General features: G+C 37.8%; 1 protein-coding gene across 2 annotated transcripts in view; it reads left to right on the plus strand.

Annotated features, from left to right (window-relative positions):
* Positions 1-278: 278 nt before the first annotated feature.
* LOC112514290 (DExH-box ATP-dependent RNA helicase DExH14) overlaps positions 279-19322 on the plus strand; it is a 37554-nt gene continuing 18510 nt past the window's right edge. The window contains exons 1-23 of one of the 2 annotated variants that reach the window (XM_025120655.1): positions 279-442; positions 541-602; positions 1279-1447; positions 1713-2160; positions 2272-2337; positions 2667-2771; positions 2874-3176; positions 4423-4539; positions 4627-4686; positions 5019-5090; positions 5159-5275; positions 5357-5518; positions 6093-6158; positions 6263-6415; positions 6499-6582; positions 9625-9699; positions 9792-9923; positions 10000-10065; positions 10765-10830; positions 10922-11044; positions 15580-15729; positions 18271-18483; positions 19150-19305. In XM_025120655.1, coding sequence (XP_024976423.1) covers positions 333-442; positions 541-602; positions 1279-1447; positions 1713-2160; positions 2272-2337; positions 2667-2771; positions 2874-3176; positions 4423-4539; positions 4627-4686; positions 5019-5090; positions 5159-5275; positions 5357-5518; positions 6093-6158; positions 6263-6415; positions 6499-6582; positions 9625-9699; positions 9792-9923; positions 10000-10065; positions 10765-10830; positions 10922-11044; positions 15580-15729; positions 18271-18483; positions 19150-19305 — 3075 coding nt within the window. In that variant the 5' untranslated portion in view covers positions 279-332. Of the gene's footprint in view, positions 443-540; positions 603-1278; positions 1448-1712; positions 2161-2271; positions 2338-2666; positions 2772-2873; positions 3177-4422; positions 4540-4626; positions 4687-5018; positions 5091-5158; positions 5276-5356; positions 5519-6092; positions 6159-6262; positions 6416-6498; positions 6583-9624; positions 9700-9791; positions 9924-9999; positions 10066-10764; positions 10831-10921; positions 11045-15579; positions 15730-18270; positions 18484-19149; positions 19306-19322 lie in introns of those variants that run through there. The other variant, XM_025120656.1, reaches the window with a different exon arrangement.

A 19322-nucleotide genomic window follows, 5' to 3' on the forward strand; every position in this document is an offset into this window, starting at 1 on the left:
CGACTCGTTAATTTAAACGAGTTTTACTTCGTATTCGAGATCGACTCGAACTCGAAAAAAACAACACCAAGTAGCGTAAATTATTAAAAGCTCGATTCGTTTACACTCGTGTAACCCAACGATTAAATTTATATTTGGCAATTTGAATATGCACTTTGGCACTTGTAAAAAGAAAAGCCCAAGCCTATAACCCGACCCAAATATAGGGTGCGAGATATCCGTCCCGAAATAAAGCATTGCAACAATAAACCGACCCGGTCCGAGCCTTGGAGCACACTTCTTCACCGTTCATCTACCGCCGGTCTGTCTTCCCGCCATCACGAAGAAGAAAAATGTTGATCGAATTGCCGAGATTAACGAACTCTCTCAGGGATCCATTCGACGCCGATAAAGCTTATCTCAATCGGAAACATATTCTTCAATCACTCAACAGTCGTCGGAGGTACTTGATTGCAAAACCCTATCGCAATTCAATCGTTTAATCCACAATCTGTTGGTTTTATCAATTTAGTGAACTAAATTTGGATTATCTCTAATTAGCTCCGCAAAATCACTTGAGGAATTCGAAGTTGCTCGAAAGATTGTTCATCGATGGGACGAAGGTATTCGTTAATTCGTGAAGGTGTTGTATGTACATGCTTATATGTCGTAGCATGTAATATATGATCACTTCTTTAGTTGTATTGAAGGAAAAGGTTGGTAACTACGTTAGAACTTTATAGAACACACTTAAACACTATTATTAGACTCGTATTGACTTGTAATTTAATCTATTTAAAACTACTAGGTGTGACCTAAACCTTTATAAAAACACTGAAACAGTAGGAATATAGCAATTTATAGTTTATTGAAATTTGCTATACATTACTGCAAGTTTTGACCTCAAAAGTAAGTTTACAATTTTGTTGGGAGTGGTGGGTGCGATAACTATGTCTATGCTTATTGAGTGTGGCATTGATACTTATGTGATTACTTCGATGGTTCGGAAAAGGACATTACCTAAGTTGAGGCCAACCATGCCACTTTCTGGAAGTGTGTGTGAATTTATAACTTCTGATAGATGTATACAATCACAGTTAAATTTAGAAGGAACATTTTGTATAGGTAAACCAAAGTGTTAGATTTTGTAACAAGATTTAATCAACTTTACATTGACGAACGGTGGGAATCTTACTCATCAAACCTGGGTCAGTGTATTGTGGGAACTAGTACAGCAGCTGTATGATCTTGAAACATTTAAAGTCTGTATTTTAATGTGGGTACTTATAATTGGTGTAGCTTCTATCGAAGTCCGCCAAGCATACAGACAGTTTGTTGGGGCCGTGGTTGAGTTGATTGATGGAGAAGTAGTCAATGAGGAGTTCAAAGAGGTGGCTTTGGCAGTGTATAGGCTTTTTGGTGCTTGTGTTGAGGAGGAAGAAGAGAACAGAAGGATCATAGAGAAGAAGTAAGACATTCTGCCTTTACCTTGTAAATTTTTTCTGTAACAGAGTGGTTTCTGAGTATTGGATGTAAATAAAGTTTATTCTTTTGTGTGCCATATGTGTTGTGTATGCTTCAGAATTCATGTCAATTTGAATAGTAAGCATTTTCATTCATCAATGATGAATTGTGGCATCTGTGACACATTTAATGGTTATCTATGAACTCTTTGATACAGAAAAATGATGTCAAGGAAAAATCTTTATCTTATAACACTTCAATTAATACAGATCTGAACTGCAAAAACTACTTGGTCATGATGTTCCGGATGCAAAGCTACAGAAACTTGTTAATGCTGTGGAAAGTCTTTCCAGTTTACAGCCAGACAACCATGAGGCAATGTCTTTGGCTGAAAGCCAAGTAAACGGGAGTGACGGTAGTCAAGAATTTGGCGCTAACTTGGTTTTTCACCACCCGACCCGGTTCTTGGTTGATGCTTCTTTCGAGGATGGAGAAATGTGGGGGGAGTGTACAAATGTTCCTTCTACCTCGCTTCATGGGGAATGGTATGATCATAGCGAGAGCTCAAAGCATCGTCCTGTTGGTGGAACATTTGATCTAGGATGGTTAAGAGATGAATGCAATAGAATATTAAATGGTAGTACTTCTCAGCTTCCTCAAGATGAACTAGCAATGGCTATTTGCCGGGTACTTGATTCAGACAAGGCTGGTGATGAGGTAGCGATACTGTTAATTTATTGGATCTTGTCAGTTCTGAATGTTGATGTTCTAAAATTGTTTTGCCTACGGATTCCGAAGCTTATCAATGCTGTTATTTTTGTTTTGAAGATAGCTGGCGATTTGTTGGATTTAGTTGGTGACGGTGCATTTGAAACGGTTCAAGATCTTATATCGGTGAGATAACGAACTATCTTGTTCTTGCACGTGGCTTAGAAACCATCTCTGTTTTTCTATTGCCACTGTCATGGGAGCCTTCAGTAATAGAGAGGTTGTTGCCTCGTGACCTGAAAAACATGTGTTCTAGATTACTGGAGTAGGTCAATAATATACACAACGCGGTATTCTAACAAAAGTTCTTGTCATGTTATCACCTGATCTGATTGTTTTGCAAGTGATGGATTATAATATAATTAAAAAGATACTTTCCTACCTTTGAAGGTTTGTTCCATTTTCTTGCTCATTCTTATCAGTCATCATCTTTTTCCTTTATATCCCCCATTCAGCATAGGAAGGAACTTGTTGATGCCATTCATCATGGGATGCTGAACTTAAAATCTGAAAAGGTGGTTTCTAGCTCTCAACCGCGCATGCCTAGCTACGGTACTCAGGTATGAAGTTGCTTGGATGTTTTTGTGGATTTTGTTGTTATTGTTGACTTAGTCATTGTCACATGCCTAGCCGTCAAATTTGGGTGTCAACAATTCATACAGGTTACTGTTCAAACAGAGTCAGAAAGGCAATTTGATAAACTAAGACGCAAAGAAGAGAAGAAACATAAACGTGCAACAGATCATGGGTTTGACACCGAGTTATCTGTTACGAGTTTTAGTTCTTTACTTCAAGCAAGTGCGAAGAAAAGCCCCTTTGATGATCTGATTGGACATGGTGAAGGGTCCAACACATTAGCAGTTACCGCGCTTCCTCAGGGAACTACTAGGAAGCATCATAAGGGATATGAAGAAGTTTCGATTCCACCAACACAGACTGCACCCATGAAGCCTGGAGAGAAACTGGTACGTTCCGTTTGTTTTTTTGATTTATGATCATTTTTGTTAGATGAGTATTGTCTTTTTAATGCTTATGTTCATAGTTGTTCTCAGCTTTTGAGAAATATTAATTTCAATTTATACCGGGATATTGACATTATAATTTATGTGGTGATAATATTACTAGTTTGTTTAGCTTGATAAGATCTGGCTTCTTATGTTTATAACTTCAGTAATCTTGAAGGTTACAATCCAGTTATTGCCACATAAAGACTTGGCCCAGTTGTGCACCCATGTGCTGAATTACACTAGCAGGGTCAATGGCATGCATGTTCATCATAATCAAAATGGTTTAGTACTTGTTGCCGACTTGCCTCACTTGAATTTGTATTGATTGGGTTTTATTTTGTGACACCATGGGATAACACTTGCTTCTCCATATATTATTTGCATACCTGTAACTTGTTTGTCCTAATCTCTGTTTGTGTATACTATACATATATATTATGTCATTAGACACCCCCCTTTTCAGCAATGACTAAGAAGGTTACTGGTATTTAGTAATTAACATAAGGCATGTTGCTTTATATAATATGTTTATTGCTAATATATTCGATGTCGTCTACTTCGAGGGGTTTCTACCTCTGGGCTGCTTATGGAAGAAAATAGCTTATTTTAGGTCATCAAATATACCTTGGATTGATAATGGAAGGCTAATGATTATACTTGACATGGATTTGAAGCCAACTAGGCTCAATAGAACACAATTCAGTCTTCATGCCAATTACTTGGCATCAGCTACATCAGAAATTCTCTCTGCATGACTGCACCCTCTCTAAAGCATCATGTCTGTTGGCTTTCTCTGATCATCTTCTTGTCAACTTATCACTATTAGCTAGTTTCGGTCTTCCACTACTTCTATGGCTCTATTATTATGAAGCATATTTGACAAGTTAATGATAATGTAGAAGTCAAACTATGATGCACAAAGTATGTAAAGGGTCAAAGCTTGTGGTCAGATAATGAAATCAAGTCTACTTTGAAAGTTAGATCCCTGTTTTGAAAATTGCTTTATTTGGTGTTCCTATATTCTGCAATGTGAAATAATGGTTATGGTCTCCGTTCTTTAATATTTCTTGATGCCTCCTTCTCAAAGCAAGAGGCTCGTTGCTGTTAATTTAGTGATCCATATAGTGTTTATGTCATTGTCTTTCTTTGATTGGGTTATTGGTATCCCATTTAGATTTCTTCTAAATGTTGTTGTGTTCCTCAGATTGAAATAAAGGAGTTGGATGAATTTGCACAAGCTGCTTTCCAAGGCTACAAGTCACTCAACCGTATTCAGAGCAGAATATTCCAAACAACTTACCATACTAATGAGAACATTCTGGTCAGTTTTAAAATCAGTAAGCTCACCAATACAAATGATGCCAATAAATAAGATCCTTTGTCTTTAAGCAATTGTCATGTGTTCCAGGTTTGTGCTCCAACAGGAGCTGGCAAAACAAATATAGCTATGATTGCTGTTCTGCATGAGGTGAGCACAAACTCAGATGTCATAGAGATCCGTTCTCCTATAACACTTGCTTGACAGTTGAATGATACCATGTGTTGTAATGTTGTCTCTTGGATATAAAATATTTTGACCAAATATGTTGCAGAGAATGCGTCATTGGTTTGTCCACAGCAGAAGCTTGAGTGGACGCACTAAATTATTTTTTCTTTAATATTTGTACCAAAGCTCCCATTGAGGAATCATAACTTTATTTTTGATGTTCCCCTGCTTGTTGTTCATTTGGTGTTACTGTGTAGGAAATCATTTTGCTATTGTGCAATTTATCTGACCCAAATGTGATTTTTATTTTCCAGATTGGACAGCACTTCAAAGATGGTTATTTGCATAAAAATGAGTTTAAGATAGTTTATGTTGCTCCTATGAAGGTAGGACTGATATCATCATTCGACCCGTGTGTCTTTTTTATGCTTACTATTTGACATGCAATCTCTAGGCATTAGCTGCTGAAGTTACCAAGGCATTTAGCCATCGATTAGCTCCACTGAACATGGTTGTGAAAGAACTTACTGGCGACATGCAGCTTTCTAAAAATGAACTCGAAGAAACTCAGGTTTTTCACAACCCATATGAAGTTTGAAAAGGATTCATAGAATTTTCATATACCAGTTTTAAGTTTTAAATGTGTCCACAGATGATCGTGACAACACCTGAGAAATGGGATGTAATTACTCGTAAGAGCAGTGACATGTCACTTTCGATGCTGGTAAAGCTCTTAATTATCGATGAAGTACATTTGCTGAATGATGATAGAGGGCCTGTAATAGAAGCATTGGTGGCTCGAACTCTTCGTCAGGTATATTATAATGCATCTTCTTGTCTCAGCTCTGTTACTTTAGGCGAGGGGTTTGGGTTAGTGCCTTGAAAGAAGGTAAAGTTTTGTGCTGCATTAATTAGTAGTATGATAGTAAGAGGTACTGTATAATTTATGTTATATGAGCTTACTCAAAGATATGGAGATCTGTACTTAACTGTTGCGAAAGCCATTTATTGAAAGCGAAGGCTGTTAATATTCATCTGTAACATTACCTTCTACTCTTGTTCTGAAGAATTAAGAGAACATACGTGCAAACAATGGCATTTATGGTTTAACAATAACTTGATGTTTAGGGAAGTATGTGCACATGCAGATCACTCTGCTTATGGAATCTTCAACACTTCTTCAAACGATCCTTCTCTTTGAGAAATATCATTTTCAGCTGCTTCTGTTTTTTTGTTTGCACATCCTTCTTGTGGCACACTAATAATATAGTTAGGAACTTAACAGGACTTGTTATTTCTATTCTGAAGTACATTTCAAGGTCTTGAATTCTTTCGATGATGATGATTAATGCTAACCTGGGAATAATGCTTTTTGATGGCTTTGACAGGTGGAATCCACACAGTCCATGATCCGTATTGTGGGCCTTTCAGCTACTCTTCCCAATTATATGGAGGTTGATCCTCTGCCAACTTTTCTTGGAAATTCTGGCAATACCCTTGATGTCTGTATCAGATGTGATGTATAGTTAGATTTGATTGCGTTATTCTCAATTTTCAGGTTGCACAATTCTTGAGGGTTAATCCAGATGCAGGCCTCTTCTTCTTTGATTCTAGCTACCGTCCTGTGCCTCTAGCACAGCAATATATTGGAATTACAGAGCCAAACTTTCAAGCACGGAATGAACTGTTGAATGAAGTTTGCTACAAAAAGGTTTGCTCGTTTTCCCTTCTCATGGCTACTTGTTTTACGCATTTGGATTGGCATTTGTTGTTCAGTGAATTTTTTGTGCCCAGGTTGCCGATTCATTGAAGCAAGGGCATCAAGCTATGGTGTTTGTTCATTCTCGGAAAGACACTGGGAAAACAGCTGATAAACTGGTAACATCTCCTCTCATAAACTGGTAACATCTCCTGCCACAGGTGACACAAACTTGATTGTGTCAACATGCTGCAACACAACATATTTTTGCTACACTTCGACTTCACCGACCTTGAATTCCCTCATTAAACAACAATAATATTAGGTACCAAACTCCAATGATGTAGCTAAACAGCTAAAAGGCAAATAAATTCTTGTTCAAAGTTGCCTACATGTGAAGAAAAAAGGGATTAACAAGGTTGAAAATATTATCAATATAGCATGATCTAAATAGGTCATTCTAGTCATTATCTAAAGTTATCATTGGTAATGGTAGGTCCTCCTTGTTATTCTTATTTTTAAGTTTTAACCAAAGATTACATCTTCTTCTACATGTGTAAAAGACCGTTTGAATCATGTTTCTCCAACTCATCTAGGTCTATTTGGTTGTTGCTAAGACTTCCACCTTGTGTTTCAGGTCACGAAAACATCCTTATGTGATCAAGTGGCTGGGCTTGATCTAGGTCAGACATGCACCCTTGGCCTTGATCGATATATAGTGTTGCATAGGCTCAACCTAGACGACCTATAACAACCAATTGCCTTGCAACTAACTATTAACATGATTTCTAGTTGAGTGCTTTATTTATGAACTAAATGATTATTTAAACCAAAATATAAACAGTAAATTTAATGATTTTACTTCTTTAAAACATGATTGCAGAATTGATATGACTTATATCAATGAATTAACATTGAAGATATAGTTTTTGCAATATCCCTAAATCTAATATCTTAAACGAGATATATTTCAGAAAATGGAGTTTTCAATATACATAGTAGAACTAGGGTCTTGATGGAATCTTCCATGAATACAAAGAGCCAAAATGTTTAACATGAATTACGTACAAACCTTTTCAAGTCAGATTGTGTTTTTGTTAGTTGGTGCATTGATGCCATCTTTCAAGTTCATCTGTAGCAATCTGCCTCGAGTTTTTCGAGATAGGAATGAAACAAAGAATTTGACTGTGAGAAATATACTATCATGAAACTTAGTCGGGGTTGCTAAAGTGGAGGGGTAGTATTGGGGTATTGTGTGACAAGAAGGTGCCGCTGAAATTGAAAGGGAGAACTTTACAGGTAGCCATAGGACCTCATTGTTGTACAAGTCCGAGTGTTGGGCGACAAAAAGAAGGCCCATGAAGTTTGAAATTGCAGGAATGAGGATGCTTAGATCAAACTGTGGCCGAACCTTGTTTGACAAGGGTACTGAACGAGGTTTTTCGAGCGGTTTGAGAGAAGGAAGATTACCGTGGTTTGTTCATGTTCGTAGGATGCCACTTGGCGGCTCTGTTGAGGTGGTTAGAAAGTGTGAAGGTCGAGTGGGCGGTGAGGAGGGGTAGACCAAGGAGGACATGTCATGAGCAACTGAGGTCAAGTATGGCAGCTATAGGCATTTCCGAGGACATTACCTCTGCTAGAAATTCATCAGAGACGTAGGACTAGGGTAGTGGACTAGGGTAGTAGACTAGGGATAGGTATCTGTATCTAGTGTAGACGTGAGCTGGAGAGGTAGAGGGTGGGTGATAGGGTAGCGAGCAAGTTGTTACATTACCAAAGTCCTAAGTTAGACTAGGGGTGTCTCATTCACGACTCTAACTACCCACGACTCTATCGAACAAAGGAAAATCTGTATGTTAGACTTCAACTTCAATTGGTGAACGAACTCCTTTGCATTGCTCTAACGACATATTCACCTTCAAGATAATCAACTCAAGAGCCCATTGCTCTGTCCTTATAAAAGATGGTGGAAAGCTTCTCATAGAAAGGAAACGTTTCGTCCCTAACGTCGTCATTCTGGACTTTATATGAGGCTCTGCTTTTAACCCTGTTTGGAAAGACTTGCATCCAACAAATGTTGTACTGCTTGAAGATATCCTGGATTAAATCCATTATCAATACCTGTGTACTTCCCCGGATAAATGTAACTCAATGGGTGCATTAACTAACCTGCTTCTTCCTTTGTTGTCCATGTTCTTTTGTTTCTTCCAAAACCTGACTGTAGTTGAGTCCACCGTGCCTCCAATTAAGAAACTGTACAAAGAAACATAATTAATTGCAATATCTTCATCACACATTTCCGACCATGGTAAAGTCCATGACATACATAAATATATAATAAATGGAATGTTGATATTCCACTTATTACAACCCGAAACATAAATAAACATATTACTTTAAGCTAAACAAGTTTACATGTTGCATCAGTTGCCATGTAAGCATTCCCTATGTTAAATTATCCGTTGGACTATCTCTATGATTATTCTCTCATCGTGGAACCGCTATGGTACAAATAACTTTGTAATGGTCTTTTCCATCTTGTGTGTGATTGGTTGACACTTTATTTCTCAAGAGGGTCTCCGGTCATTGTTGTATGTATGAAATTGTGCATCGAACAACAAACAATGATGATATGTGGTATGAACTCTATTTGATGGTATGGAGTATCACACAAAATGGTCCATCTTGCTTTGTCAACCTGAAACATCTTTGTATGATATTCCGCACTGATGAGTGTCTCATACTATGTAACTCCTTAAAAGTGGTAAATGGACGAGACCAGTCACTTAGAGATCTTTGTCGTTTCTCTTTGGTTATAGATATGAGACTTGTTGCATCACCCAATATTCTTAAGTGGTGGATGAGTGATGAGTAATAGAAGACCCTCATTCTTCTTAAACAAACATTACTCAACTGGACCCTTTTGTATTAGTATGCAAAGCTTTTCCTGTGATTCCCTTGCAATTGAAACTTAAAGATAAGTAAATCAATGTGTTCCTCATTAGCCTTTTGTTTCCCATACCCTTGGAATTACCAACAATTGATTTTCTAGCCAGAAACGTCTCGTAAGAGATTTGCTTCATAACTTTGCTGCATTGCTGAGTAAATGGGTATAACAATCTTTAAAGTTTAGTTTGATTCTATTGCTAATTATACTGGTGATTGTTCTCTTCAAATATTGTTAGCTTCAATCATTGTTCGCCATGTGACATATTACACAGGTTGAACTTGCCCGGAAATATGGAGAGCTTGAACTCTTTAAGAATGAGGAACATCCTCAGTTTCATTTGGTCAAGGTAAGGATATTTTGTGACTCCCCACTTTCTGGCAGCAGTCACATCATGGTATAACTAGATGTGTTATTATCACCCCCTTTGTTTACTTTCAGATGGAGGTTTCAAAGTCTAGGAACAAAGAGCTCGTTCAACTATTTACATCAGGAGTTGGCATCCATCATGCAGGGATGTTGCGTGCTGATAGAGGCTTGACTGAGCGGCTTTTCTCTGATGGATTGTTGAAGGTATGTAATTCTACTTTTGACTTGCTTTTGTAGCTTTGCAGGTATATCACTTAATGTGCCACCATTTTCCTTGCAGGTCCTTGTTTGTACAGCAACTTTGGCATGGGGAGTAAATCTACCTGCACACACTGTTGTGATTAAGGTTGTTAAAACATGTGGAGTTCCTATGTGTGTGTATCTGGTTAAGTATTCATGCAGCTATACCAAATTTTCGTGATTAAATTTATTAGACAACTGTTGATTTTAATGTTAGACATTTATTGCTTGTGTAAGACCGTTGAAGAATTAGGTACATTGGGAAAAAATAATTATTTAGTGTTGTCACTATTTTGGGAAGTTCGCACTTCCAATCTTCATCTAACCATGTCAAGCACTCTCCTCAAGTACTTAGGAGTTTCTTTCTCAGTTGAACGTGGAAGATAAACTGAGATGTCTGCTCTTGCCTGAGAAAGAGACATGGATGGAGTAACCCCAGAAAGATCTTGGTGAATAGCTCGCCAGAGTCCCCAGTATTTAAGTGTGAAAATAGTTAACCTGGTTTATGTTCATCCCAATACTTGATTGCCACATTTCTGAACACATTAATTTTCAACCCATGAAAGCTGTAAAATGTTAAGTGAGATCCACTCATTCTTAAGAAGGCTATGATCTGCCATAGTTGAAGATCAACATTAAAATATAAATTCATGTTAAATTCATGTTCACTAAATTGGATGAACCCTTTTATTAATCAGCGAAAATTTTCTAGTGCAATCATGTGGCGAAGATTTGATTCCACATGGTGCATCATTACTTCATTCTCTTATTTGTTTATCAATCATCATACCCGCGTTTGCACCAGGGGACTCAATTGTATGATCCAAAGGCTGGTGGATGGCGAGATCTCGGTATGCTGGATGTTATGCAGGTGCCATTAATGTTTTTACTGAAGTATATTCAACTTTTATTGCGTTTGAATTCTAATATTGTCTTTTCCCTTCTATTACGCGGTGCTGTAGATTTTTGGACGTGCCGGAAGACCTCAGTTTGATAAAAGTGGTGAAGGCATTATTATTACGTCTCATGATAAGTTAGCATACTATCTGCGACTTTTGACAAGTCAGCTTCCCATTGAAAGTCAGGTAACTGCTTGTGCAGTCAGAAAATTCATGTTGATTAAAATTGGAAAGTGTGAGAATTATAATTGTTGCATAATGAAGATATATTCCTCCGGTCCACAAGAAGTACAACGGTTTTGTTGTTGGGATGCCCCGTTGATATGGCGATTATTTGAATTTAAAAGGCCCATTTCTTGCTTGTTTTTTTTTATCTTAAATTGATGTGATACTCGGGTTGTTTGATGTGATATGTCGTTCTCTTTTTGTTGCATGTGCGAGGGTTTAATTAGGGTTTTGGATGGTTATGTGTCCGAACCTCAGGCCCATCTGTATTTAGAGTTTTCTGCTTGGTGGTAAACACATTATTTAACCCCCAAATATTTACACGATATTAGAGCTTTAGGTTATATTTTCATACAACCACGTCGGACTTTTATTTCGCAGCTAATGGCACGTAGCTGGTTGCTGTCGGTTGACACAACGTTCTATTCATTAGTCTGTTTTGGTTTGGTTTGTTATCATATCAAAGTTGCTGTTAGCTCCTTCATGCTCTTCCATCTCAGATGATTGTATCTAACCCTAAAAAAGTTTAGCCACCACCTGAAGACCCATTGAATTGAGTCAGCTTCAATTGCCATTGCTTGTAGACCTCTGACTTTCCTCGTTGGTTTTCATGGGCCCTCACCGCCACTGTTGTGACCTTGTTGTCATGTGACAAGCGTATCTGCTTTTGTGGGCTTGGATGAGCATTAACCCGACTATCAAAGCTCTGCAGGAGATGCACTTTTGGTAATCTGGTACACCCTTAAAGCCTTGTTATAGACATTCATGATGTTGCAATTCGTTTGTTTTTTGGTAAGTTATCTGACTTGATCATTGGAAACAAGTCTATCTGCACCAAGGGGATCGGTTGAGCCTTGATCCAACTTCTGAAGCTCCCCCAGCCTCGTTAGAGACATGCCTGATGTTGTTTTTGAATTATTTTTGTTGAGAGATATGAAGTTCTGAAAACTTGGAGTTGTTTGGTAACTTCCAGAAAGTTTGGGGGTTCTTCTGCAAATTTGAAGTAAATGGTCAACATTGTAAAATTTAGAAAGTCCAGGGTTTGTCTGGCAGGTTTGTTAAACCGAAAGATCCATGGAAGTTGGATGAAACATCTTCGAAATAAGAAATTTTGATTCCATAAGAGTATTTATAAAATCGATTTTTTTGGATTCAGACTAGATAAACTTGGTAATTTGTGTATTGTATATGTGAATCACAATTACAATCAGGGATATATATAAGAGATACATTTACACTCTAGACCCTCTAATATAATTATGTATATATATATATATATATATCACACTTAATTGTCTAATATTCCCCCCCAAGCTAAGGCTGGGGAGTGACCTGTAGCAGCTTGGATTGTAATATGAGAAACCATTGTGAAAGTAGCGGCTTGGTGAACACGTCTGCAATTTGATCATCTGTAGATATAAACTAAACTGAAAGCTTCCGTTGCGCAACCATTTCTCGGACAAAGTGAAAGTCAACTTCTACATGCTTGGTACGGGCATGAAAGACAGGATTAACTGAAAGATACGTAGCACCAAGATTATCACACCATAAGGTAGGAACCGACTTCACAGGAACCCAAGATAACCAGCATCACCAAATCTTTTTCTTTCACTGGTTCGCCTATATTGGCGAGAGCATCAACATATTCCTGATCCCTGGTTAGGTATGCAGAGGAGGGTTCATTAGGCTTCATCTCTAGTTTAAGAAGCTGAGTTTTTAGGGTGTATTTCCTAGATGATGTGTGAGGAGCGTAAGCACATTCAAGAGACAGCCAAAGATCACGGGAGGTAAGTCCTTGAATGTGTTGGAACGACGCCTCAGAGATTGTAGAAATAATCAGCATCCGTACGTGTGCATCATCGGAAACCCATGCTGTGTAGTTAGGATTCGGTCGTGGTGGCGTCATTGTGGTGCCGTCGGCATCTTTTCCAGATGATGATGAGATAGTCATCGGTGGACAGGGAATGGTGCCATCAACATAGCCGAACAGGTTGTTTGTAACAAGGAATGGTTGAACCATTGCCTTCCAATAGCCATAGCTGTTTGGTGATAAAGAAAAGCCAAACTTGTGGGAGTTATGGGTGGTTTTCTCAATTGGAGTGAAAGCTGCAACAATTGTCATTGATAGACAGAAAGGTGCTGCAGCCGTAGGATAGAAGACGGGTGCGGTAGCTTTAGGGTTGCCTTGTGATGGCAGAGGGTGGTCGGCAGCTGTAGGGTGTCTAGGGCCGACCCTGATACCAAGATAAACTTGGTAATTTGTGTATTGTATATGTGAATCACGATTACAATCAGGGATATATATAAGAGATACATTTATACTCTAGACCCTCTAATATAATTATGTATATATATCACACTTAATTGTCTGATAAGACTCTTCTTGTTCTTTGTCTTTCCAATCTATATTTCATGGATTATTCTTGTTGAAATTTGCAGAAATTGCTCTTTTGCAAATCTTGAATGTTTTAAGGACTGATTTGCAAGTTCAATTCAACATCTCAATTGCTCGTCTACTTCAATTAGTTCTTTTCAAGGGTCTGGACTTCCCTTGGCTGTTTTTCTTCTCGACTCTCACCTGATTTATATTTCCACAAATGCCAACATTTGAATGGAGTACATTGCACCTTCTTTAAAAAATTTATATCTGGAATGATGCTGGAGGGCATAGAAATGGATGAAGTTATGAGATGCTTGTAACAGGTTCATCTTGTTGGCCATGTTTCTCTTCCGAGCTACATATTGCTTTATAGCTGCGTTTGCCTGCTTTCCAAAATGATTTTTTGCGAGGCATTTGAGGATGAGTTTGATATGGAGCAGTGGCAAATTCTACATGGAAATTGTAACAACCCGTCCCCACATGGATAGAAACTCAAAGTTGTGGGCTACCAATAACTTCCACAATGTTCTAAGTTGATTAAGAGTTATTGGGTCCGCCTGTTGCTTTGGGCTTGGGGCGTTACAAATGGTATCAGAGCCAATCCTTGTACGTCGGGATGATGGGGCAAACCTTGTCCCATCAAGCATGATGAGTCTCTGAGGAGGGGGGGTGTTTGTAACATCTTAGCGAATCCCACATCACTGATGAACAAGGAGAGGACGCTGGGAAAGGCGTGACCAGGATGTCAAGAATTTACTTGTGGGAGTTTGTAACCGCTCGTCCCACATGGATGGAAGATTAGATTTGTAAACTTCTTATAAGCTCAAAGTCCTGGGCTACCAATAACGTCCACCATGTTTTTAAGTTAATTCGGAGGCTATTGGGTCAGCCTGCTTTGGCCTTGGGGAGTTACAGAGATGTTCTCGATGATGGGAGCGTCAGGAGGATGAGGCTACTTTTATTTACTTTGAGTTGGCAAATGGAAGGTGGGTTCCAAGCAGTAACCTCCAAGGTATTACCACCTGCAGGCACAGCTGGATACAGTTCAATCTAATAAACTCTTGATGGTAGCTTGTTTCCCCTTTGGTTTGCTCTCATTTCAGTAGGTTTTCTCTTTTGAAAATTCTGTTCCTATTTTTGTCATGTTGGGAATGATTGATATCTTCTCCAACTTGAGGAGTGTTGGGCGATGCAATTGTGGTTCTGTTAGGTCTTTCTATGGTTATTAGTCCACACCCACGGGCCAATCTCATGTAAATATAGTCAGGGTTTTCTACTTGGGGATAAACACATCTTGATGCCTAACATTTTTCTTTTTGATAGTTTATTACTTCACAAAAGATGAGAAGCTTCCCCCTTTTTACATAGAGTGTGATGCATGTTTGTTCTTATCTTCTTATACCATACCGGTACTGTTTGTACTGAAGCCTAAAGGCAATTTGAGAATTATGTACTGTTTGTATACCAGTTTTAGTACACGTGAAGAATCAATTTTTACGCTTCTTATGGGCTGGGGGAGTAATGTTTTCTAACAATTTAAGTTACCATTATCAGAACAGAGCTTGTATATACACAGAGTTATTTTTTAAATTTGTAACTCAAAGGTAAGCGAGAGAACTGTTGAGTTTCTCATGAACAAGGTTGTTCCATCGGAATTAGCAAGGTATCTTGTTTAAGTTTTTCTTCTTGCTTTCCAAGTGCTTCAAAATTTTGTACATTAGGAGTAAGGTCCCCCAATATGAATCTGTGATGGTTAAGGTTGAGGCATCTGCAAAAAGTTGTAGGCACGATGACAAGACATGGTTTGAAGCTTTTTTCTGCAATGTCTGTTTGATAGTGCATGACTACCAGACTTGGTGGGAGATTATGCTTGAATGAAGGTTGCACAAGTGAAGTTCCCCATAAGCTACAGCATTATTAGTTACGTGCAGTTTGTTGCATCACTCTTTCTTATTTGCAGTTCATATACTATATATGTTAGTGTTAACAGTAGGAGATAAGTGTTCTCTTTTTCGTTTAAAATGAATACCACACAACTCATGCTTGTTTATAACAAGATTTCACTTTGGAACGCTAGTCTGTTCAGACTTACAAGTTATTTTTTAATTGTTGGCAGTTCATTAGCTCTTTGAAAGATAACTTAAATGCGGAGGTGACGTTGGGAACTGTGACAAATGTGAAGGAAGCTTGTGCATGGCTCGGATATACATACCTTTTCATAAGGATGAAAATGAATCCTTTGGCATATGGTATTGGATGGGAAGAGGTAGGATTATCTTGATGGCGCATATATATTATTGTTTGATGTATGTTGTTTACGTGCTTACCAAAGATTATTCTTTTGACTTCTATCTAACCATATGCCATATCTCCAATATTAGTTTGTCTACTGTCTCCAAGTTTACACTTAATAGTATCAATGCTGTATCTCTTGCTAAATTTTGCATATCCTAATTATGAGCCCTGTGATGGGAAACCTTTGTGCATGATCTAGAGAGAATTACATTAGAATCAGTAACTCAGCATCACATTATTGCATGCACGGGTAGCTTGCTTGATTTGCAAAATTATCTGACTCTGAATTGCACTTCTGACACATGTTCAATAGCCTGATCATGATGATGCTAATTGTGGTCACATCAATATTTGGTCCATATTATGACTTCATATATATTTGGCTTCCGTTCTTACTTTTGTATGCCAATGTTCTTGAACAACCCTTGTTAGCTGTTCATGCATAGCAATGAGATCACAAGGAAGACATCTGGAGCAACAAGAGTTTAGCCATTGATGATTTTTTGTGTCCTAGTATTTGTACCTTACCATGTCTAGGCAGATTCCAGTGTTAACCTTATTAGGTGCATTACCATACAAATACACTAATTATTTGTACTAGCATGATACACCCAGTTTCTGTTCATCTTTTTGGCTGGCCTCTATTATTGTAATATAAGGACACCTTTTTGTTTTCTGTAGAAAAAATCATTAGGGTAACAGATACATGTGATTCTTATGAACCCAAATTTTTTGGTAAGATCATCTTGCTGTTATCTTTTCCATGTAATAACTAAAATATGCCCATTTAAATTTTCTCGAGGACGAAGTAAGGTCGACCACTCTACTAAATCTTCTCATGTTGAACTCTATAGAATCTTAGATATTGGCGACGGTATTCCACAAATGTTTGGTGTATATTTCTTCTTCAGAGAGGACAAATGGACATGAGGATGATGTACTTTCACTACTCTTCACTGAATTTATATGCGTAAAAATATGTTTCATCTTGTTACTGTTATGAGTAGCAAAGTCTGCTAGCAGTACCTCTAGAAATTTATAATTCTGGCTAAATGAGAGCACAAATTGAAGGGTGATATAAAGTTGGTCTTCCTCTTCAGGCAGCATATCCATAGTTGCTTGAAACAATTTTGTCTTCTCCATATTACTGAATCCTTAGTTAGAATTAGAATGGGATTCCAACTCAAAAAAAAAAGAACCCTTTTTTTGTGATACCTATGATGTAATTGGAGCTGGAACTTTTGCTTGCATTGTCTTATTTGGTTGCGCTCGTTGCGGGACTTAACCCAACACCTTACGGCACGAGCAACCCCCCCGCTAACCCGAGTGAAGATTCAAATATTTGTCCTACATTCATTCGTGCGAATGAAATCCGATACATAAATCAGTTAATAAAAGGGTGGAGGGACTGGATCGGAAAAAAGAGGGATTCTAGTGTCTCAAGTCTCAGTGTTGACCTTCTTTTCTTAGTTGTGGTCAAGTTGGTTTCTTTTTGGTCTGTTAATGCTCAATACAAAGAACAGACATGTTATACCACTGCTGTTTGTTGGATATTGCTGCTAATTTCTGTCAGTTGGTCATCGCTTTTCGACACCAATAAATTCTGTTTTCAACTTGGTTCTGCCATCATAATAAACTGTATGAGTTTCACTTCAGTAATATTCCAAGAAGGCTCAAATGTTTGTCAGCTTTACAGAAATATGGATAAACTTAGTTCTGATCAATTCATTCTTCGCATATATAAGATTTCTATAACATACCAACTCATAGAAATGGTCAACATCAATAAGATAATTGCAATTCACCTTTTGGGGTTTGCAAATGTCCACATTAACTTGGACTTCATAGATATGTCACCATTATATTGATGGGACCGAACACTTGCTGCCACCTTTGGAGCTCTTTCACTTTCAGAACTTCTGTGGTAGTTTTTTACCCTTCTCCATTCTCTCCTATATGAAAATTTTGGCTGAGAAAGAAGAGATATAGAAGATGCCCTGAAAAAGAACATATAATAAACTAAATTCATGACATAAGTTTTCCTATATGCAGAGGCAGGAACATTTTTCCCATACAACCAAGTGGTAAAAAAACTAAACTAAAGGCTAAAATTAAAAGATTCAGCTCGTGATATGATTTATCTTTGTAATTGTGATGTAATATTCTTAACTTCGTTCTCTTGCTTAGGGAGTTCTGTACAAGTCTCACTTGCACTCTATAGTGTATTGAACTTCAAAGCTGTATGTTAGGAAAAAATTAAGCTTTTTTGTTACGATGACGGCATTAAACATTTAAGTAGTTCTTTGCTATTGATGGACCACTTCTATCTTCAGGAGCAGATTTTCATTGACTATTTATGGATGAAGTTATTCTATATTCTTTGTTAGTAAAAAGCGTAAGTATTGCATATTTATAGATATACTAATTCACCAATATATAAGGATCTTTTTCAAATAAACTTTTATGACATTCTGTTAGATGGCATACATGATAATTGCTTTTGGTGTGATAGGTTATTGCAGATCCTTCACTGGGTTTGAAGCAAAGGGCTCTTGTTGCAGATGCTGCACGTGCTCTTGACAAAGCTAAAATGATGCGCTTTGATGAAAAAAGTGGGAACTTCTATTGTACTGAACTTGGTCGCATTGCTAGTCACTTTTATATTCAGTATTCTAGTGTTGAGACATACAATGAGATGCTGAGACGCCATATGAGTGATAGTGAGGTAACAAATTCTTGTCAATTTCCTTGCATAACTTGTGGGGTTGTATCACTGTTAAGTTCCAATGCTAACGACATATTTGTTTATAAAAACAACTGGAATGGTCAAAACCATAAGTGGTCATGGTTTGCAACAAAACTTCTAATTTGCATAGACATGGAGCTAGAACCTTTTTGCACTTCTAGGAATCAAGTCTATCTTTAGTATGCCCATAATGATGGCCCATAATTACTTACCAAGTGATTGAAGATCTTTTGAAGAAACTAACCAAACCAATGTACACCGTGCATCCCACTCGTACCCTTGGAGTAAAGAGGCTGTTTTTGATAGAGAATGTGCTCCGACTCCAATGCTTGTTTGTATAGGATGTTGAACGTAATGTTAATCGTCCAAGTACAAGCACACTTGTATCGAAAAGGTTAAAATGCTACTGCAGATCCAGGATTAGTGACTAGGTATTGCCAGCAAGAAAATTTTGACAATCTACTTTATTTGTGCATCTATATGGCAGATCCAAGTGTTTCCCCTCTGGTATAATATCCTTGGAACTTGGTTTATAGTGAAAAAAACTTGGTTGATAATGGAAAGACCTTTTGTTGAAACAGATTTTGTTATTAACTTGGGTACTGCGATTGGTGGCATTCGTGACCATTTTTCTTATTTTTGCAGATAATTGACATGGTTGCTCATTCTTCGGAATTTGAAAATATTGTTGTTCGAGAGGAGGAGCAAAATGAATTAGAAACATTGGCTCGCACGGTCTGTCCATTAGAAGTTAAGGGTGGTCCCTCAAATAAACATGGGAAAGTATCTATTCTAATTCAGGTATAGGGTTTTGAAGA

The sequence above is a fragment of the Cynara cardunculus genome (genome assembly GCF_001531365.2).
Source record: "Cynara cardunculus var. scolymus isolate 2C chromosome LG 6, CcrdV1, whole genome shotgun sequence".
Lineage (NCBI taxonomy): Eukaryota > Viridiplantae > Streptophyta > Magnoliopsida > Asterales > Asteraceae > Cynara > Cynara cardunculus.